The 23,419-nt window shown below is 41.3% G+C and overlaps 1 protein-coding gene and 1 long non-coding RNA gene across 9 annotated transcripts in view; one reads left to right on the forward strand and one right to left on the reverse strand.

Annotated features, from left to right (window-relative positions):
• The window catches only part of LOC105470293 (CD86 molecule), a 60,977-nt gene that overhangs the window by 28,470 nt on the left and 9,088 nt on the right, over positions 1-23,419 (reverse strand). For 2 of the 8 annotated variants that reach the window (XM_011722131.3, XM_024789278.2), the window contains exon 1: positions 11,356-11,712. The exons of 2 other annotated variants lie outside the window; for them this stretch is intronic. In XM_011722131.3, coding sequence (XP_011720433.2) covers positions 11,356-11,633 — 278 coding nt within the window. In that variant the 5' untranslated portion in view covers positions 11,634-11,712. Of the gene's footprint in view, positions 1-11,355; positions 11,724-11,772; positions 13,132-23,419 lie in introns of those variants that run through there. 4 more of the 8 variants (XM_024789281.2, XM_011722133.3, XM_024789279.2 and 1 more) reach the window with 4 other exon arrangements.
• Positions 10,757-23,419, forward strand: part of LOC139362044 (uncharacterized) — a 40,000-nt gene continuing 27,337 nt past the window's right edge. The window contains exon 1 of the long non-coding RNA XR_011620322.1: positions 10,757-11,077. This is a non-coding gene — a long non-coding RNA (uncharacterized lncRNA). The remainder of the gene's footprint in view (positions 11,078-23,419) is intronic.

Here is a 23,419-nt window from a genome sequence, read left to right on the forward strand (position 1 = left end):
AAGGAAGCAAAGAATAAGGAGAGGTGACCAACATTAGATGCGATCAGACACATTCAGGATGGTACGGCCATAGACAGGAAAGATGACAAACATAAGAAACAGGTGGAAAAGCAAACCAAATACAGGAGTATAATACAGAGCCAGGGACAAGGCCAGTGCTAAATGCTTGCCCTAAAAATCTGCCCAATTTGCACTGAGCGGGACATAAGTTTGGCTTATAGTTTTTTAACAGCCAATGTAAAAAGGAAAACCTAGCCAGTGAATTAATTCACAGGTCTGTCCACTAAATTCGTAGGTCTGTTGAGAAAAACAAAGCAATTCTTTCCAGGAAAAAATGTACAACTATTCTTGATCCAATAGCAGAAATGTATTCCCCAGACGGTGTTGTCTAGAAGCCATCTGGGTTTCTTTCCTCTGCTCTCATAGCACCCAGTGCAAAGCATTGGGCTAGAAGTGTCTGTTATGTTTTTTTCTTCCTTCTAGACTATACTTTTTCTTTTTTTAATAAATATTTTTGAATAGATCATAGTACTAAATGTAGATGGTACTAAATTTGAAAGGTAAAGGTGATAAATAGTGGAAAGCAAGTCTCCCTCCCAGCCTTGTCCCCTAGCTGTCTAGTTTTCTTCTATAGATGTAACAGGGTGATCATCGTTACCTGTTACCAGTTTCTTGCCTCTACTTAAAGTTACTTTAGACAAAACTAAACAAAAACATTGACCCATATTCTGTTTTCTTTTTATTTTTAAGCACAAATGGTAGCATACTGTGTACAGTTTTGCACACATATGACTACCTTGGAGATTATTCTGTATCAGCATGTAATGAGTATCCTCAGGCTAACAGCTGCATATTAGTCTATTATATTCTATTGGATGACAATTATATATATATATCTCTCCAGACCACTACTGATGGATACTTAAACATCGTTTCCAATCTTTTGTTGCAATGGAAAACCTTGATTATATGCCATATCACACAGGTGGGAGTAAGCTACATTCCTGGAAGTAGAATTGCTTGACCAAAGGGTCGAAGAATAGTTGCAAATTGTTCTCCCCTGAGATTCTATGTTTATGCTCTGATCAACACAAGAGTACTTATTTTCATGTACCTTTTCCCAAAGTGTTTTCTAATTTGTGATCTTTAGCAATAGGAAAGGGTGAAATTACATCTCATAAGTTTTAGAAATCATTATTAGTTGTGGTATGATATACATAAAATTTGCCATCTTCACCTTTTGAGTGTACAGTGGTGTGAAATACATTCACACTGTTGTGCAGTCATCACTACATCCACCTTCAGAACTCTTTCATCTTGCAAAACTAAGCCTCTATACCCATTAAGCAATAGCTCTTCATTCTCTCCTCTCAGCTCTTGGCAACCACCATTCCACCTTCTGCTTCCATGAATTTGACTGCTTGGGGTATAAGTAGATTCATACAGTATTTGTCTTTTTGTGACTGGCTTATTTCACTTAGCATAATGTATTCAAGGGCCATCCACATTGTAGCATGTGTTTGAATTTCCTTTCTTTCTAAGACTAAATGGTATTCCACTGTATGTATATACTACATTTTGTTCATCCATTCATCTGTTGATGGAGACTTGAGTTGCTTCTACCTTTTGGCTATTGAGCATAATGCTGGTATGAACAAGGGTGTACAAATATCTCTTTAAGACTTTGCTTTCAGTTCTTTTGGGTATATACCCAGAAGGGGAATTGCTAGATCATGTGGTCATTCTATTTTTAATTTTCTGAGGAACTGCTACACTATTTTCCACAGCAGCTACATCACTTTACATTCCCATCGACAACTGGAACAAGAGCTCCAATTTCTTCACATCCTTGCCAACACTTGTTCAATTCTCATATTCTATGATAAGTAGGTTGCTGTTGGTGATTTAGTATGAGGAAGTTCACAGGAATCAGACAGAGAACTCTGTTCCCACGCTCTGCCCTTGTTGTGGTGTCAGCTTTGGCTCAATAGGTAATGCCCAAACTCTGAAATCTATTGGCTGGAAGGGAGGGAGGCAGCGATCAGGAACCAGCCGTTCAGCTCTTACATGGAACACGTACTGTGTATTTTCAGCAACTGAAAATATTTGCAACTAGTCACAAAGTATTAATTTTCTATGTAAAAAAGAGCTTCTACAAATTAATAAGAAAAACAAGAAAAAAGGCCAAAGACCCAAATTAAAAGCGGGCAAAAGAAATGTACAGATAGTACATGGAACTGGAAATAACTATCTCATACATTTGAAAAGATGGTCATACTCACAATAAAATAAATTCAATATAAATTATATTCAAATAATTACATGAAATCAGTATTGCTCTGAGGAATCTTGGACAAATGGCCCCTGTAATTCACACAGTGGGGAGAAGCACTGACCCTGACAAGGAATCAGTATCATTTTTGAATTCTCAGTTTGAAAACTCTCTCTTCCCCTGGGCTAGAAGCTGCTTCTCCTTACCTTCCTTCTGTCAATACTGGTTTTGTCCTCTGAAGCTATCCAGAGTAAGCCTAAGACACTTCTGCCAAAGTCCTTCAAGGATGTGGTGACAGCAACCACATCTCTCCTCAAAATCCTGGCCTGGCCCAGAAGTAATCCTTCCAGTAAACTTCACTAATGGTAATTTGGAGACCATATACCATCCTAGAAAACACTCTGGACACTTAGTTTATCAGTGACCCTGATGTAATAGGATGCTAAAATACACAAGATTGATATGATTTTCTTTTATTAAGTACAAGTGCCCCATATGAAGAATTTCTCTCCACTCTAGCCATGATGTGTGTGCGTGAGGGTGTGTGCTCGGTTACGAAGCCAGTTTCTCCAATGTCATTGACTGTGAAGATGAGTGAACCCCAAACCACAACCAGAAGCCATAACTTTCTCCAGTGGGCCTGTAAAGTGAAAACTCTTGCCTTTGGAGGGAGAGAGCAAAAAGGGGAATGGAAGAGGAAAGAACCTAAGAATTTACCGGGGGGATTCTCTGAGAGGAGATTTCTGTCAGCTAAGCACAGAATAAGGTCTATGAATAAGGTGGGTGAACTAGTCAGCAATCTAAAAAGAGGAGCCTCCAAGCCTCCATGTAACTGAAGGTTCACTCCAGAAACCAAGAAGAGCACCTGCCGTAACCCACTTTCACTTACTTTGTATGCCTGGCCCATCAAAGAACATGAGTAAGAGCCAGCTAAATGATTAATCGTACTATTACTGCTCACGACAGGGTGAGATTATTTGTCCCCATGTTACAGATGAAGGAATGGAGTCTCAAAGAGGTCACAGTACTTGCCCTTGGCCGCCCAGCTAGTAAATGGTACAGCTGAGATTTAAACCCATGCAGCCTCACTGTGTTTCTTTCACACTGGCGGAGCACCTTTAAAAATGCCACCCAGTTTTTGCTCTGCCACAGAAGCCAGCGGAAAGGACTCTGATGCTCTCTAGCCTCTGAGACAGAGGGGAGCAGCACAGCCTAGGGCCAGGTGTGATGGTGGCTCCTGGAATCGAGAGGACACTCAGAGAGACAGACTGGGCTGGGAGAAGGGGCCGTAAAGCATCCCTTTGCATCAGGAGGGTTTCTGCCCTGAGCTGCTGTTCATTCTGCAAACACTACTCGAATACCCACTGTGTGCCAGGTACAGAGAGTTCTTCTCCACTCTAACCTGGGCAGGCACTAGCTTCCCAGCGTGGGTTTAGGCTTCAGGTGCACACTACTGTGGACCATCTAAGTCACATCTAGAAGAGCTCTGGGGAAATATGACCACTTGGGCAGAAAAGGAAGGAACTGAGAAGGGGTATCTTTGTGTCTGAGGTCTGAAGGAGCGTGTGGGTTCTTGTTCAGGCAAAGAGCAGGATGAGGGGACGTGGGGTGGCAGCAGCCAGAAATGGGGTGGGATAGGGGAGTGCAGAGAGGACGAAACAGGAAGTGAGAGGAGGGGTCCACGGTAGACGTTGGAGAGCAACAAAGAAAAAGATTTATTTCACAACTTTGTCTAGAATGTTAGTGGTAACCGGAGTATCAGGAAAAATGCTGAGAAGTTTGTTGGTGCCTCAGAAGGTTATTTATTGAGGTAGTCTTTCAGGCAAATATTTGCTGCATCTACTCAGTGTCAGATTGTTCTAGATGTTGAGGGGTTGTAAAGACATGCAGGCCTTGGTCCCTCACCTGACACTAAAAAGAAGAAGAAGTGTCCACAAATAACTACAATGCAGGCTCCAGGGCCAGTGTGGAAGGCGGTAGGTAGTCCTTGGCTTCTCGTGAGGTATACAAGAGTTCTTGTCCTGAGCAAAGCAGGGGACACCACAGCCTCTGTGGAGGAAGGATTAGGTCAGCCTCAGCCCCGCAGCACTCAGGGCCCAGCTCACTGCCTTCTGCCGATTCATACTTGTGGTTGGACAAACCAGGCCTGCTGGACTGGCACGTCATCAGCTTGCTGAGAGGAGAGTGGAGTTCCAGTGCAACCCTAGCTGCCTGGGGCCTTGGCTTGCTTCTGGGTGTGACATGCTGCACAGCGTTGCTTCTCAGAGCACCAGGACCTGAAGCTATACGTTGGCAGCAGGTATTACTACCTTCAAGATACTGGGAGGAGTAAGACAGGCTTATTTCTTTCTTTATAAAGTTTCTGAACTGCAAAATAGGAAGGTTATTGGGAATCAAATATATTTGAATTTTAGCAAGGCTTCTGACAGAGTATCTCATGATATATTTGACAGCAATAGGGAGAAATGTGGTATTAATATTGATACAGTTGTTATTCATTCATTTGCTATTGGTTCATTCATTCATTTGTTTCTTCCACAAATATTTATTGAACCAGGCATTGTGTTTGGTGCTAGGAATATAATGAGCAAAACCAGAAACAGTTCCTCTTCATGTGGTTGCCTACAGTTTAGTAGAAAAGCAAGATAGTGATCACGTAATCATACAAAGAAATGTAAAACTAGCTATGACAAGTGCTACAAAAGAGAGGTTCATGGTACTTTGAGAGCCCATAACAGGATCAGCCTAAACTGAGATTTGAAGAATGATATAGTAGATTAAAAATAAACACATATTCTTGGCTACTCCTCCTCCCATGAAGAGGTAGAGTCTGATCTCCTCTCTTTGAATCTGGGCTAGCCTGAGTGACCTGTTTGACCATAGAATGCAGTACAAAGGGTATTCTGGGACTTCAAAAGCTAGGTCATAAGAAGCCTTGAAGCTTCTACCTGTCTGTCTTGAGTACGTTTTCTGGAGTTCTGAGCCACCATCCCGAGATGTCCCACTATCCCGAGACCATCATGCTGGAGAGGCCTGTATAGCTGTTTGGGTCAATGGTCCCATCTGGGCCTTCCTCCCATCTCTACCAAGCCACCAGACAGATGAATAAAATCTTGGATCTTCTAGATCAGGGGTCAGCAAACTACAGCCTGTAGGCCAAATCTGGCTACCACCTACTTTTATTAATAGTTGTACTGGAACACAGCCATGTCTATTGTAAATTATTATCTGTGGCTGCTTTTGCAGTACAATGGAAGAGTCGAACAGCTATGATGGAGACCTCATGGCCTGCAAAGCTGAAAACATTTTCTATGTGGCCTTTCATAGAAAAAACTGCTTGATCCCTGCTCTAGATCAGCACTGTCCAATAAGAATATAAAACAGGCCAGGTGCGGTGGCTCACACTTGTAATCCCAGGACTTTGGAGGCCGAGGCGGGGGGATCACCTCAGGTCAGGAGTTTGAGACCACCCTGGCCATTATGGGGAAACCCCGTCTCTACTAAAAATACAAAAATTAGTCGGGCGTAGTGGCGGGCACCTGTAATTTCAGCTACTCAGGAGGCTGAGGCAGGAGAATCACTGGAACCTGGGAGGCAGAGGTTGTGATAAGCAGAGATCGCGCCCCTGCACTCTAGCCTGGGCAACAGAGTAAGATTCCATCTCAAAAAAAGAATATAATGCAAGCCACAATTACAAGCCACTGATATAATTTGAAAACTTGTAGTAGTCACATTAAAGAAATTAAAAAGAAATAGGTGACATTAATTTTAATAACATATTTTATGTTATCTAATGTATCTGAAATATTATAATCTCAATGTGTAATCAGAATAAAAATTATTAATGAATATTTTAAACGTTTTTTGGTGGTACCAAATCTTCAATAATCATGTGGGTGTTTTATAGTTACAGCACATCTCAGTTAGAACTGGCTGCATTTCAAGTGATCAGTGTCTACAAAACTGGACAGTGCATCTCCAGATCGGCCCATCCATCAGCTTAATAACATCAGGTGATACCAGTTGATGGCGTGAGGAACAGAAAAATCAGCCAAGGCCTGCTCAAATTCCTGACCCCAAACATTGTGAGAGTGGGTAAGGGTTTCCTTGTTCTAAGCTGCTAAGTTTGGGGACAGTTTGTAATGTATCAATAGGCAAACAGAACAGATTGAATAGGTAGGTGCTAAGTAGGTGAAGGGCTTGGGAGTTGACAGGAAGAGTTTTCGGCAAAGGGAACAGCATATGCAAAGGCACTGAGGCAGGAGGGCACATGAGAGAAGGTACGAGGAGGTCCCTGTGGCCAAAATGAAGAGACAAGTGAAAGACAAGGCTGAAGAGGTGAGCAGGGGCCAGATCACACTTGTCTTCTGGGTCAGTTAAAGATTTCGGTCTTTATATGTGAACCATCAAAGAAATTAGAGCTGAGAGTGACATCATCAGATTTGCATTTTGAAAAGATGACCATGGTTTCTATGTAGCAAATGGATGACAGCGAAGCCAGGACAGATGCAGGAAGACCAATCAGTTGGCTACTGCAGTTGTTTGAGTAAAAGAAGATGGCTGTTTGGTCTGGGATAGTAGCAGGTGAAGTGAGGGAAAAGTGGATAGATCAAGAAATATTTAGAATTATAATTAACAGGATATGGTTATAGATCAATATAGGAAATGAGGACAAAGTATTGTTTGATTTATTCATTTATTCATTTGACTCAGCAACTGCATCATTCTTGTCTAAAAGACTGATCCCACAGTGGATGCTACAAGACTCTGTGTTTTACTATTTCACTTTCACATATTTAGTAAAACTACTAATAAAAGCAACAGAAATCAAACTTATGCTGTGCAGATGGGACAAAATGAGATCGCTCAAAAATTGGTTAGCTGAATTAATATTCATAAAGCCTGAAAAGAGAGACTAATACTAACATGATGAATTTCTTAAGGGTAAGTGTGAGAATCTGTACTTCAGTTTTGAAATAACAACTGTATAAGAGGAATGAGTGGACACAGGAGAAATAGTCTATCCATAGTAAACATAAAAATCACATAAATGTTAGTGTGGTACGGCTAACTAAAATTTCATCCAATCTAGTGTAGGATTCATTCACTGAACTCTGCTAATCAGACCACATCGCTTGTGGTATCACGTTCTGTGAGGTCAGTTATACTTGAATGACACTGACAAATTCAGTTTATCAAGGGGAAGGGCAGCAAGGTTCACTAGTGAATAATGAAATTATGTCAGATGAAGAACAACTAAAAGGACTACGGTAATGAACCTGCAGAAGAAAAGATTGCAAATATATGCTGGCCATCTGCAAATATTTAAGGGCCCTTCCATGGGAGGATACATACACTGTTGCTGAAGGGCAAGTAGTTCCAATAACTAAAAGTTACAGGGAGCCAGATTTCAGTTCCAGACGATGGAAAACTTTTAATAGAGAGCTACAATCAATGACTGGATTTTCTTGTGAGGTGATAAGCTCCCTGTCACCAGTACTATTCAAACCAAAGTGGGGGTAATAACACAGAAGAGACATTTTAGGAGCGAATCTCGAATTGAGTAGGCGGTTGAACTCATAACTTTTCAGTTCACCGCTAAGATTCTCATTACATTTCCAGGAATAAGGAGAAATAAAGGAGAACATCTGGACACTCCATTGCTCTCACCCTGAGTCAGTTCCTCTCATTTTAACATAGTAGACAATATGGTACATTTAAAGTATCTCTATCTCTGTCTGGGTAGAGTCTGCTGAGCTGGCTACAAGTGATCCAGGGCTTCAGAAGACATGTATAGCAAGCACTCCTACAGCTTGGAAGGGTGGTGTAAAGGTGGTAATAGTTGAGCTGAGCTTTGACAGTGAGTCAGACTTGGTGTCAGAACTGTACCCTGCATGTTAGAACTTGCACGAGTCTATTTCTGTTACAGCAGATGAGGTTCCACCCAGTATTGGTTCTAAGTAATTAAGTCTGCTCATTCTGATACTCCCACTCACGAGGGCTGTCAGCCTAGGCCACTGCACTGTTTAACAGTCTTCCTCTGAGAAACGCTGTCTTCATTTAACAATAACAATTGTTAATTTCCTAGAACTCAACGTGGTAACTATCTTCCTCTGTCCCTGAAAGACTTTGCAAGCTTCCGATAATTCTTCCCAAGACAGATTCCTGATAATACATAACCCTGCATCCGAAGCATCTGTTTAATGGATCTCAAAGAACTGATGCTTCCGAAAGAACCATTTTTTAGTGTTGATTGAGTTTCACTGGATAAACATTTCAGCCATATTTTTGATACACACATACATGCACACACGTGTAAAAACATCAAGTATAACCTTGTGTTTGATGCTTTTCATTGGCATAATGTTCTTTGGAAACTTTTTGAGACCCAATCAAATAACATTTTTTAAGGACACATGGAAATGGAGGAGTGATCACGGAATTTTTATAATAAGAAAAGCTGACTGGACTGAAGCAGAGGTTGTCTTTGGACAAATAATGGGAAATTAGTTTCTATAAGTAAAGCAAGGAGCAAGATAGCTTAATAGCACATGGAAAGTCAAGTAAGGAATTCATATTTAATTTAACAGAAAATTGGGAGTATGGAATTAATAGTTTGGGAGCAGAAAAATGATGTAATGACAGCTTAAAGAAAATAACCCTGTCAAGAGGTGACGGCTGGTATCAGGGTGGATCAAGAAAGCCAGTATTATAGGCTCATCGACTTGAGATGGTGAGCCTGAAGCAGTAAAGGGGTGGTGGGCATGACGAGTTGTATCTAGAATCGAAACTCTCTGAGTCAAAGCGCACCCTATTTCAAACTACTGATGAATTTGAAAACAATGTTTTTTTTTTCCTTTTTGCCAAAAAAGTAAGGATCATACAAAGTTTCACAGTGCTTCTCCTAGTCTGTGCTCATCCACTCGAGGGCTCTGACTGCCAGGAATGAGGCTTACAGAACTCACTAAAAAGGAGCCATGCCCATCCTGGCCCCCTAAGGTAGCCTGATTCTTGTTTTCTCAGAAACAGCATCATGGTCAAAGAGAGGAAGCCAACGTTTCAGGGCCACAACTTGAGGGGCCTTCTCTCCCCATTCTGCGCACCAGTCCTACCCTGCTGCTTGGAATTCCCACATTACTCATTCCTGGGGCTAAGGCATTTTTTGAAAGCCCCTGTTAAAATGCAAATGCTAGCTGGAGGAGAGAGGGTTTTTTTTGTTTGTTTGTTTTTAAGCCATTAGGCATTAGGTTCAAGTTAATTTATCTAAAAAGACATGGAACTTAGAAAGGAATCATATCCATCCATGAATAAAGGAGGACCAATAGGGAACGAGATGCTTCCCGGTGTTGAGGTCTCAGGGCCATGATGGGGAGGTGGAAAGTGCTGAACACACACTTTTCTTCCTCCAAACATATTCAAAATGGCGCCTATTCCCCAAACCTCAGCCCGAGTGTAAGCCAATGTACAGTTCAGAAACAGCGCTGTATAGGAGATGAGAGGAGAGATAAGGGCCAGTAAAGGGCTGTGTGCCTAGCCTATGGCCCTACCCTTTCTCCCACCCCACAAATACTCTTACCTGCCATGAAAGGTGAATTGCCAGCACTAGAATGGACTGTGGAAAACCGCCCAGGGACCTCTCTGCCACCCTCTGCGCTTGCTTTTGCTCTTGCTTGAAGCTTCAATCCCCTGGCCTAGGGACCCCTAACCTCAACTCCCACCTCAATCTGATTTTTGAAACATGGTATTTCAACCTTGATTTTTCTGCTGAAGAATCTGGCTTGGCTCATCTCATCTTTCTCATGTTTTCTCCCCACCCGCCCTAGCCTTGACTCCATAAAATCCCATCCTCACCCCACCCAGGAAGAGGCATATGAAATTCAAGAATAATAGACTAACCAAAATATCAAATGCAAAGGCTTAGTAATTAATCAGCTGATATAGTCACATAGAACGATTTCCTTCCCTTTAAAGCACTATGTAGTCATGTTTAGTGTGATTAAATTAATGTGATTTCCCCACTAGGCTAGAAACCAAGAGTACAGCTTCACCTTATGTCTTTCATGCTACCTGTTAAGTCCTTAGTACTTGGAATATAGCAAGCACTTAATAAATATATTAGGAACACATAAATAGAGATTTATAAAAGCTTCCATTATACACAGGATAGCTCACATAAATAATATTAATGGTATCTGCAGCAGCAGATATAACACGAACTGCAAGTCTGAGCACATAAATAGACTCATTTTAGTCCAGGGCCTTAGTCCCAAAATTGAGGTTACATGTAAGACAAACAGTTCATCTCCTTCATTATTACAGTTTAAGAGGACTAGGAAGTTCCCTTTGCCAAAAACTATTTTCACCTGACTCTCCAGAACCTTAAATTACTATTAATGGAGATGATATTTTAAGCCCGTTTGCAAATGCAAATGCAAATATGTTCACAGCATGTGAAACAGTACGTTCAATCACTTGCCTGGGCTCTTTTTTGGCCCAAGAATATTTCTTTTTAAATTAGTTCTTGGTCTCTGGTGCCAAGTGGGGCTAATATTGGGATGGGGCACTTGGATGGGAAGAAATATTGGGGAAGGGTCTCTGGACCAGAGAAGGGAAAAGTCAAACAGGAAAGCCAAGTAAGTCCGTTGCAGAGAGGCTGCAAGAGGAGGAAATCCCCCTTCTCTGGATTTCCCACTGGCACAGGGGACTCAGGCGGGGCCAGCTGACATCTTTGGACTGCTTCTTCTAGAGCAGAGGCTGCTCAGAGACCCCAGCACCCCAAGGCCAAGGACAGCTGCCAGTTATTTGGTAAGTGGCACCTTCTATTTCCTGCCTATTCTGTCTCTTAGCTCACAAAAAACAGATGAAGGGATCTGGCAGGAAGGGATACATTTTTTGTAATATCCCACCTCCAATGTAGTCAATCTGAGAAGCAAACCTGATGGTCAGAGGTTTTAAGCATGCTCTCTGCAACCCCTTTTACTCATTCCCTGGCCGGCCATTAGCTCATCAGCACCTCTGCCCAGATGCATCTTGCAGCTTTATCTCATGCCACTCCCTAGGCGTCTGAGCCTCCACAAACATACCTGTCACAAATGCCTGTCCACTGCAGCTCCAAAAAGAGACCAGATGCATAAGCACAGCAGCATTCCCAAGGAACACAGAAGCAAGGTAGTAAGAAAAAAACAAAAGGAGTCTTTGCGAGCTTCCCGTACCTCCTAAGGCTCCTTGCAGAGAGGAAAATAATGTCAGGACTGACGGCAGAACTCAAATACAAAAAGGGGAACTGACTAGAGAAACAACACCACAGCCAGGGACAGTGCTCTTGCTTGGTTCCAAATAACTTCTGTCGGCAGGTGGGCATTTCCACTGATGAGAATGACTACAAACGTACCCTCGGAGCATGAGTGTAAAGCCCTGGGAAACCCCCAAAGGCAGCCCCATCCACAAACATGACAAAGAGGCCTTCCCTGACAGATTCCCAGAGATCCCAGAGTACATACAGCCTTTGAAGCCCATAGGTGAAAATGCAGTTCAGTTCAACAAATGTGGGCAACCATGTGGCAGGCACTGAGTTCCACAGGCTTCAGAAGACAGTCTTCAGTGAGTGAGAGCAGAGAGGCCAGGTGCTTCACTTCTAGCCCTTCCCCCAAATCATTCATTAAGTACACCTCTCCACCCATCCTGTTAGAAGGCAATTGACGTACACAACCTTTATTTTCAGATGATCCTAATCTAACCCCAATTGTATGAATCTAGATTGTTTCTGTTACCTTGGTCCACTATTCCCGGTAGTGGGTGGTGCTCTTGAGTTTGGCTACAAGTCACAAGCAGAAGTGGGAAAGGTGTGTAAACGCCCAGCAGATTTCTCCAAACCTAGTGCTTCAGCGGGGACTAGGTTTCACTCATATATGATCTTCCCCCAGGTGCATGCCTCCTTTTTCTGCCCTGATCAGGCACTGCAAAGTCCTCTGCTCAATGTGGGGGACATTTACGTGCCTCTGAGGTCTGTGGCACTTGAGCTTAAAAAGAGAGAAGCAGCCCCCTCTGGGCATGCCTCCCTGATCTCTTGGAGGCTAGCTGTGTCAAAGACGCAAGCTGACAGTTTGTTGTTGACAGGGTTGTGGAGGCTCATCCACACAAAAGCGTGTGGTGCAAGGGAAGGGGTGTGGGTTTGGAACTGGTGGTCCGAGGTCCAGTCCTGGCTTGACCACTGGACCCTGGGCCAGTTATTGAGCATGTTTGAATATCAGTCTTCTCACTTATGAAATGTGATTCATAATCACTTTTTGCTGCATTGTTATGAAAAACAAAGGAGTCTTTGCCTGTAAATAACGTGGCACTGAGTATGCCAAGCAGTTATTTCATCTTCATTACTACTTTCCTATTTTCTTTTCAGACTTTCCCAATTCTTACTTTGACCTTTGCACAAAGATCTCCCTCCCTTCTGTCACTACAGAGGTCTGTAAACAGGTCTGTAAAACCCTTCACCTTTCATCCAGGGCTTCTCAAACCCACAGGGCTCCCCCAGAGTCCAGGGTCTTGACTCACAGGGTCATCACTTCCTCCCAGTCATTCTATGTTCAGACCTTGGAAACTTCATCCTTCATACAGATAGATCCCACCTGGGGTTTTCCTCTGGATTTTACAATCACAATTTTTTTGCTGTTGTTTGAAAGGGTTCATTTGATTTTCTCATTGTAACATATGACCAATTACCCACCTATCAGAGCATAGGGGAAGTAACTCATATTTCACTTAATTTTCATGTTTCCTTCTTTTCCTTGTACTCAGCAGTCCAAATATAAGACAGGCTAAATTGAAAGGCTAGCTGTCAAAATATTGGGAGTAGTATTTCCCAAACTTTCATCATTCTAGCTACTAGTAACACTTCATACTCATGTAAAATCTGTTTCATTATTTATATAGTATTTTTATAACATACTTTAAGTAAATCTATTTAGAAAAAAATCTTTGTGTTAATACTAAATCAGAAAGCAGTATCATTTTCCATAAACAGATCAGTAAAAATAAATATCACAGTGCGCTCTGGAGTCACAGGGACCTGTGTTCAAACCCTGCTCCACTACTTAATGCCTGTGTGTTCTTGGGGCAGTTATTTAACCTCTCTGAGCTTTGGCTTCCTCACAGAAGTAATACTAAATATCTCATAGGCATGTCATGAGGATTAAATAGAATGGCATATATATGGTGCCTAGCACAGATCCTGGCAATAGTAGGCTCTTAAAAAAAAGAGTTGTTTTACTGTTTTCCCTTCCACAGCACTTCTTTAATCTACTTATTTCAGTTCCTACTTAGAGTAGCCTCCTCCAATGCTGTAACGTAGAAGGATATTAAAAAGAGTAAAGAGAGATGAATGGTGAGGCAGGCAGCAGAAATCAGGGGTGATATGGTGTCATGGAATTCTCTTATTCTCCAACTTAGCTAGAGTTACTAGGCTGTAAGGGACCTCAAAAGTCATCATTCCAGTCTCTCACTCAAGCAAGCAAGGACCCCTTCAGTGTCATGACAGATACATGTCTAGCCTGTGCTTTCTTACTTGTCAAGTTGGGAAATTCACTATTTGATAAGAGAGTTAACAGAAAAATATCTTGTTTATAAATAATCCCCAAACTACTGACACTCACTCCTCTGATCCTTAAGTACCATCTACTTGTCTCTGTCCTGTTTTCTAGAACTACGAGAACATATTATTTTATCCTTTTATATAAACCCTTCCAAATAACTGAAAGCTGATTTTGTAAATTTCCTTAGTAGTCTCTCCTCTCGGCTGAATACTACAGTCCTCAACTGCCCCTCATGCCGATGGTCTCTAGGACCCTCATCCATTGGCAGCTCTGCCGCCAGCACCCTTCTTCCTGAGTCAGTCAACCTACCTCCTAGCAGAGAAGGCTGTCAGGGCAGAACAGGCAGTGAACAAGATCACTTTTGTTAATGAGTCTGAGATTGAATTAGCCTTTCAACAGTTGCAGGGGGTTGCTGACCATGGCTTTTTTTTCACATGTCAAATCAGATCACAACCCCCTTGCCCCATCTTGTTTGTGTGACAGGCCAGCAGTCAGTCAATCAAAATTCCTCTAACTCCCACATATGTCATCAGAGCCGAGGGTGGAGCGGGGCCAACTGTGATAGTGGTCAACAGCGTTGTCCTTGGCTGACAGGAGGCCGAGCCCAATGGAGAAGATCAGTTCCTTGTGTTTGGTGAGGAGGAAATTGCTGAGGTTACTTCAGAAAGCTGCTTTCTGTGTGGGCCTACTTCCTCCACTGCCTCATTCTCTGATGTTCTCAGAACTGAAGAGGCCAAGGCTGCAAGGATAAGCAACCAGAGGGGGAGAGGCTACACACAGCAGCTGGTATGTGTGGATGTGAAAGTTGCCCTCACCAAACTTCACCAGAGATCTACTCCATGTGACAGAGCCAGAAACCCATGGGAGTCTAGAAACATCTGAACATTTAGCTGAGTTTTCCAAGTTCAGTCATCTGTTTGTTGTTAAATGGAAGTGGCCTCCTGTGGCCAGTGGTCAGGTGTAAAAGCACTCTAGGAGGTGGCGCTGATGGGAGTTCTAATATAGAATAGTTTTCACAAATAATTAGAGCAGCATTATTTATTGAAATGTTAATTACTGTTTATTTTCTAAGCTTTCTTGATGCAGAGGTTTGTGCAAGGGGGAAAGCAGAAGAGATACAAGATCAAAGGTTCATCGAGACTTTTGTGAAAGCCCATGGAAGAGATGATGCAGGTGGCTTAGAGGTGAAAGGAGAGGGAGAGAATGCTTTTGAAATGCAAGAAGGGAGGGCAGGGGATGGTTGTATGGGTCCCGTGAGCAGTAGAAACCCAACTAACCCTCTGTCCGTGCTCCCGAGGGGTAGCAACCTCAGGTGTGATGGCTCATACCTAGAAAGGCAGTGTGCTTTGCTCATGGGGCCCAGCCTCAGTAGATATTCTCATTTCCCACTGTGGCATGGGGGCAGGGAGCTGCCGGACTTCACAGGCCACTATGGGCTCAGATAGTAAGGGTGCCAATGGCAACCAGGACGGACTAGGGACTTGAGGTCCTTCCATCATTTTCCAGGTACCAGGTGAACTTCTTGAATTCTGACTGGGCTGCAGGAAAGGAAGGTGACGCCTGCATGACCCAGTTACGGTCTCTTGTTTAACCAGCAGAATGGAGGCTCACAGATGGGATTAAGTTGAGCTAAAGGAAATTTTCAAAGTGATGATTTTTTATGTACTTGGATTCATGGATGGAAATTCATATCCTATACATAATATAATCTATGTGAGAAGGACAGGATTTCACTGTAAACACAGTTCCTGAATTATTCTTAATTTAGAAGTGATGCAGCTCAGGACTGGGTTGTCTTCTTATTCTCAGCCTGCTGCACAATTGCTAATAAAGTAGGATTGTCAGCCACAGCCCCCAGGACTTGACACTCCCCTTTAATTAAACTCTGCTGGGTCCCTAGTTCCCTGACATTACCTGAGAGTGAACATAAGACATTTGCAGTGAATTTTTATTTTTACTGCTACTGTAAATTGTATTTTTAAAACCCTTCCTCCTTAAAGCAGAAACACATATCAACCATTATATGAATAAAAAGACATGCCACAGATTGGGAAAAAATATTTGCAAAAGATATATCTGATAAAGGACTGGTATCCAAAATGCACAAAGAACTCTTATAACTCAAAGATAAAAGAACAAACAGCCCAACTTAATAAGGAGCAAAAGATCTGAACATATACCTCACCAAAGAAGGTGCACGGACAGCAAATACGTATATGGAAAGATGGTCAGCATCATATGTCATTACAGAATTGCAAATTAAAACAGTAAGATACCACTACACATCTACTAGAATGGCTAAAATCCAAAAATCTGACAATACCAAATGCTGCCGAGGATGTGGAGCAACAGGAAGCCTCATTCATTGCTGGTAAGAATGCAAAATGGTAAAACCGCTTTGGGAGATAGTTTAGCAGTTTCTTAAAAAACTAAATATACTCTTACCATATGATCCAGCAATCACACTTCTAGGTATATTTATTCAACTGAATTGAAGACTTATGTCCACACAAAAACCTACACATGAATACACACGAGGTACTTGCCACCAAATGATTTTCAACATTATACAACTTCAGTTATGTATGATATCCTCATGATTAAACACCATCTTAAGAGCATGAGGTAGAATCTAACTAGTTGTGTAGGTCACAACTAAGAAAAATATATGAATATGTATAGCCACTTTTATTCAAAAACTGGAAGCAACTAAGATGCCCCTCAGTTGGTAAAGCTGTGGTATATCCAGACAACGAAATATTTTGTGGTAATAAATGGAAATGAGCCATCAAGATGTGAAAAGACGTGGAGAAAACTTAAATGCACATTGCTTAATGAAGATGCCAGTCTGAAAAGGGTACATACTGTATGATTCCAAAGATAGAACATTCTGGAAAAGGCAAAACTGTGGAGACAGTAAAAAGATCAGTGGTTGCCAGGAGTTGGGGAGAGGTGGGAAGGGTGAACAGGCAGAGCACAGGGGATTCTTAGGGCAGTGAAGCTGTTCTGTATGATACTATAATGGTGGATGCATTACATTATATGTTTGTCAAAATCCATAGACCTGTACAACCCAAAGAGAGAACCTTAATGTAAATTATGGGCTTTAAATAATAATAACAACGAAGCAGCAACAATGGCTTAATTGTAAGAAATACATCACACTAGTACAAGATGGTAAAAATAGGGGAAATTGTGTGCCACAAAGGGAGTAGATGGGAATTCTTGTACTATCTGCTCAATTTTTTGAAAATCTAAAACTGTTCTAAAAATAAGTAAAGTCTCTTAATTAAAAACACACACACACACACACACACACTAACCACATACACGGATTTCTGGTAAAATAACTAAATTAATAATGTGACATTTTAGAGGGCTGCTAGACTAGTGGGAAAGAAAATTAGCATCAATTTCACAGTCCACATTGTTCACTTCCCCATGTTGCACCCTTGGAATCAAATGCTAGACATAGAACGTTGTTGCGAAAAGTCTCCTTTTGTATTTCTGCCTTCTATTTTGACACTTTCTGCATTTTTCTGGTGCAGAACCCTAGACTTTTATGTCAATTCCTTAGGTAAATTAAAGAAAAGGCCCCAGTTTTCTAAGGGCCAGATCAAGTTTTAAAAATAGCTTTCAGTTCCATGTTTCTGAAGGAACATTCTTAGAAATGTAATGAGTTTCTTGTTTCTTTGAGGGGCGACACAATTGTAACTTGTAATTTAAAAGTAAATTTTACATAGTTAAGCATTAGAAGTTGAGTATTTTTCTTTGTGTGAGCCAAAAGTTTGCAGTCTTAGCATTTATATCATACCAGTAAGTGACCGAGGTAGAGTGGGACGGACTCTCACTCTCCTAACCTCTGTCACGTCCTCCACTCCCATCCTAGGCTGGCTTTTTCTGCCTCCCTAGCTGCCCTGGGGAATCTTCTTTTATTTACTTTCTCATGATGCAAATTCACACCTACCATTCATGCATGCTAAGGAAGAGGCAATGTATATTGTTTTCTTGCATTTAATCAATTTCTGAACCCAGAAACTAGGACCCAGGGACACATTTTTGTCTAGATGTCTTCAAGCAAGAAGTCAGAAAAGCAAGGGACACTAAGAGGTATTTTCAGGATTCCACAAGTGAATGCAAAAGACTGTCTGTCTTTACTATCTCTCAAAATCACATGGTGGCTTCAGCAGCAAAATACACTTATTTGAATTGAAGACTGAATTTGCTTATATTAAAAGGTAGGTTCAGGAGAAAGTTGTCAAAAGGGTAAGCATTAGGGTGTATGCATTTTAGAAAAAGTACCATTGAATTGGGGATAAGTATAGCCTTCAGATGTGCAGTTGCTTTAGCAGAACGGGCAGTGTGGAAGATGAGAAAGATGGGCACCTGGGTAGAGCCCAGGCTAGTGACAACCGCAGCACATGGGGAACCAGCAACCCCATACCCAGGGTCTAAGTGAGGTCTCTGGTCTGATGGAGACAAGGCAGAGTGGAGTCGAGGTGTGCTGGGGCATGCCCAGAATCAGGAGCTCCTCAGAAGTGTGTGGAGGAGGGTCCATCCCTAGGGGCAGGCCACAGGGGCCGGGGGGACCTGGACCACAGGACACGGAAGCAAGGCTAAGCCAGAGAAGGACTGTAGTGTGGGAAACTGATGGGCTCACAACTCACCCCGTGGACACGGACACTAAAGACCAGGATCTAGCGGCAAGGCAACATCCAGAGCACCTCTCCTTCATCACCTGTCTGTCGTGTATCTCAACACCTCATGGAAGGGGTTGGCTAAGGTTTCAGAGGTGGTGCCAGGGCTGCATAGGAACTGGCAATCACTATTGACTCTAGTAATACACAAATATGCACATTTTTGATGCTTTACCTTTGTTCCTATCCATCTTCGAATCTCAGTAATATTTCCCATTTTCCAATAACACCTTAAAATTCACAGATGTAATTGCACCATTTGGAATTTCTAGTTTTTTAAAATTTCCTTCATTCAATCAACAAATTCTTAACTAGCTCTGACTGAATGAAGGCCTTGGACTGGTCTTGAGATCCAGGGTGAGCTAAGAAGTGTGGTCCCTGCCCTCCTAGAGACCATAGTTGAATGTAGGAGACCTACACTGACCTAATAAAGTTGAGGTACTTGCCACCAAATGATTTTCAACATTACATAACTTCAGTTATGTATGATATCCTTATGATTAAACACCATCTTAAGAGCATGAGGTAGATTCTAACTAGCTGTGTAGGTCACAGCTAAAAAAAATTTCCCCCGGTCTCTTGTCCCAGGAATAGGTTTATCGATATATCTGTTCTCCTTCTGTTCATATTTTAAATGGTTAGGGTGCCTGCATAAACATTTGTCATGGATAACACTGTAGAGAGAACTTCCTGGGGGAAGGACAGTCTAAGTGATTTAACTTCCTTTCCAATTTAATAATTCTGTATTCTAGCTATTCAGTAGGATTTACAATCTAATCTTACAATATCAGGACTTCTTCTGATAGGTTATAAAAAGATGGTCTATTATTTAACAAATAACATAACTATGTAAAATATTTCTCATACCAATGAAATATATACAGCAGCACATTTAAAAATTAAATATCAATAAACTACCAACACCTGTGATGTTACCTTTCAGAACTCAAAGTAGATACCTGATTCCCAAACTTGTTACCTTTTCAATCTTTACCTGAGAATATTAAACCAATATTCAAAAGACTGTGACTCTGAATTTAAGTGGCCTATTTGTCTAAGGGTGTGCATTTACATATTCTGAAAAACTGTCATTTCTTTACAAAGCATATGACATTTGCCATTTTCTTTATAACCTCAGTTAGAAGAAATAAAATGAGGTAATATTCTAAATGTAAAAGTTGCTTGAAGGTTAAGTTCATATTTTTTTTTCTATGCATGCAGGGGGAAGGGATATAATACATAACAAAACTAACACATTTTAACAAATGGCAGCATATTTAAAATTTAAGGAAGCATGAAGATCCGTGAAAGCACCTTATGTAAAATATTTATTTGAGTATAAATTAAATGTACACTACAAAGTAAAATGAAATAGATTGGGGTATATAGAACACAGGCAATATGACTAAACTTGTTAAAAAAAAAAACCAGTGGTTTTCTAAATCAGTGATTTTTTTTTTTTTTTAAGTTTCCATTTCACAACAGAGGTGGGGACAGGGCACTGCACATTCAAAGACTTACTTCCCTGTGGCATCTTTGTGACCAAGGCACGTAAGACTTCTCTGAACACTTAAAATGTGCATTTGTCAACCTGGGCTTGTAGTTTTCAAGTCGGTGATGCAGAATCATAGAGTTGCAATGTTTGCAGCTCCCTACTACTTCCACCACATGCTTTATCTGGAAGACTTGAAGGGTCTGCCGCCACACAGAGGCATTACTGCCTGAAAGAAATTTTCTGGTAAAAGGTGTCACTCTTTCTACTCTTTAGCAATGTGAGTAAGGGATGGCCTCTTTTGAAAAGTGTCTCAATTTCAGCTTTACTCAAATCTTATTTAAGATTGCAAACAATCTTAACTTGCACTAGCTGGCTATAGTTTTAATGTGAGGAGTTGGAATTTTTAAGAAGGACAGTATTTGTAAACCAATTTGGTCTTTGCATTTGGCAGATTGCAGACAAAATATTGAATTTGAGTTGCATTTTCACTGTGGATGGCCTATTTGCATACAAACAAAAGAGATTATTTTTAAAAGAGATTTTCTGTGTTTTTGTTTTGGTCTCTTGGGATGACTGTGGTAAGGAAGAAGGGACGAGGCCATTTTCATACCTTGGAGTTTACATATTGTGTTTATGTCACCCTGTATTCTTTCTTCCTCACCATCCACTTTCAATTCATTGGTGGCCAGTTTTAGAGTCTTCGTCACCTCTAGTCTGGACGATTGATTGCAACAGTGACTCCCTTCATTATCTTTCATGGAGAACAATTTGATTATGAAACTTCCTTCCTTTAAAGACCCACGCCTTACTCCTCACGAGTTAGTGGTCACGCTTCTTAGCCAGACACACAAGGCCTTTCAAAGTGTGAATTCAATTTTTCTCTTCTGATTTTATTACCCAACGCATACAACTGCCTCCACAACCCATACAACAGTTACACTTGAACCATTCACTATTCCTTGACCATCTTCCCCACCATCCCCCATCCCTAGAACCTTTGAAAACGTTTTGCCTTCTTTACCTTTGTGGAAGCTGTTTCTTCTGCCTGGAATGTCTTCCCTGCTTTCTCTACTGCAATACTCCACTCTTCCTTTCAGATCCAGATCACTCCACAGTTGGAGCCTGAACCCTTCCCTGTTTTTTTCACCATATCTTTATCTTCCTTAGTCCCTCTTCACACTATTTATTTTTCCATTATAACAGTTTCCTCATCCTGTTAAAAAGTCACTGCTCATTCAGCTGGCCTGCTCTGAGTTCCATAAGTTTGGGGAACGTGTTTCATTTCCCTTTACTCCTGGTACTTAGCATAGTAACAGGCCCAGAGTGGAGGCTCAGTTAAGTATCTATTTATTAAAGTCAATATCTATTAACTGATTACTATGAGCTAGGCACTCTGCTAGAACTCTAAGGCACTCTAAGTATTTTAAGTGCATTACTTCATTTAATCTTCACAATAAATATTAAAAAAAAATTTATAGGTGAGGAAGCTGCCTTTCAGAGGGTTTTGTTCAGCTGCCAAGGATCACACAGCTAGTGTGACCCTCAAGCTTTTAGCAGAATATAGAATTGAATGTGTTTTCATTTCTAGCTGATAATGCTATGTGACTACTGTTAGAATGTTGGATTGATGTCAGTGTCTGTTTTTTGGACAGAATACTGAGCAGCTGGGTACCTTTTGAGTAAGTTCTTAGCCTTGTCCCTGGTCATCACAGTGGTCACTTGTTTCTCCCTACTCTGAGCTATGTACTTGATATTTCTTCATTCACCCTCTTATTCCTTACCCTCTGAACGTGGAAACCATTCAGCCTTCTAAGTGACAAAGAAACTGAGGCTCAAGGAAGGCAATAACCTGTCCAAAGTTACTTTAATCATAGGAAATATTTTTCCTAAGGCCCCCAGAACTGAATGGTTCTTGACTGGGACCCTCAGCCAATGCCTGAAGAGTGTGTAAAGGGATTACTCTGCCTGATTGTTTGAAAATAAAATTAGAAACATTTAAGGGGCTGTGTTTTGGCTTTTCTTTTTTTCTAACTTTTCCCCTGCAACCGTGAACACTTAACAAGCCAGAGAGATCTCCTGGAAACAGAATCTTGGGTCAGCCATAGAATGGACACATTAACTTTTCTACTGCCTGTCATCTAAACTCTGTTTCCTTCAAATTTACATGTCTGTATTGAGCCCCAGTCAAGTTTCCCCCTCTCCCCCAATTCAGTTTCTTCCAACACTCAGAGATCTTGGAGAGCAGAATGTAAATGGCCTTTTCCTTAGAATCTTGTCTCCTCAAAGGAGTGGAATGGCTCGGTCCAGACTTGCTGCAAATAACCTTCATTTCTGGACTCCCAGTTCTCACCTCCCTTGATCCATAGGTTGTTCCTTCTTCCTTGTTGGGGCCTCACTTTCCAGACCACAGCTCTTAGACTCAAGCATCTGCAGCATCCAAGCAGCTGATATAAATGAGGCAAGCAGGTTGCATAGGAAGAGGATAGCTTATACCCCATTGGAAGTTGGGCAGCCTCTGCCAGATTCACCAGTTGTTACCATGCGTATAGTCACTCTAAGTTAGTAGGAGGTTGTTCAATTAGAAGGACTTTACGTTTTGAGGTGAAAGCCTCTCAGGTTATGTAAATTATTAATATTACTGCTGTTAAGGAAATTAAGAAGCCTATGGATGATAAAATGTTTCATGCAGTATATGCATCTGGGATTATTAGCACACTGTTACTAGATATTCTAATTCTCCGGAAGAGCTGGAAATCTAAACTTATGTGAATTCTCCAGATTTTTGAAATATTCGCAATTAATTATGATTAAGGTTTTTGGTTTTTTTTGTTGTTTTGATGACTCTCTGTCTAAGGACCATTTTTAGTCCACAAGCTTTTACTTTTCAATCTCTGGCTTTTACCTTTATCATATGGTTGCCAGAACTTGTTTTGGACATGGCTCAACACAGCTCTCTCCAAGCTCAAATCTTTTCATCCACAAATGTTTCTTGTTGCTAGAAGTAATGTCTTCCTTCCCTGATCTGCCATAATAATATATAGCATGGTTGTTCATAGCTTGGCTCTGGGATCAGATTGGCATTTGGAATCCTGGTTCTGTTGTCAGCTGTGTAACTAAGCAAGACTCAGTTTTCACTTGTGGAAAATCCGGGATGATAGTACTTACCTCCTGCGGTTATGATGATTAAACGAGATCATATATGATACAATAGAGTATGCCATAATTCCTGTCAGAGGCTAAGACATGTTAGCTATGGTGATATCTCTTCCCATAGAAGCTTCTAAACAGGATTTCCATCTGATTCATCTTCATCTTTCTAACATTAAATAAAACTTTATTGAATAAATTAATAGTCAAATAGTTCCAGCCC

This window comes from Macaca nemestrina, chromosome 2, assembly GCF_043159975.1.
Source record: "Macaca nemestrina isolate mMacNem1 chromosome 2, mMacNem.hap1, whole genome shotgun sequence".
NCBI classification, from domain to species: domain Eukaryota; kingdom Metazoa; phylum Chordata; class Mammalia; order Primates; family Cercopithecidae; genus Macaca; species Macaca nemestrina.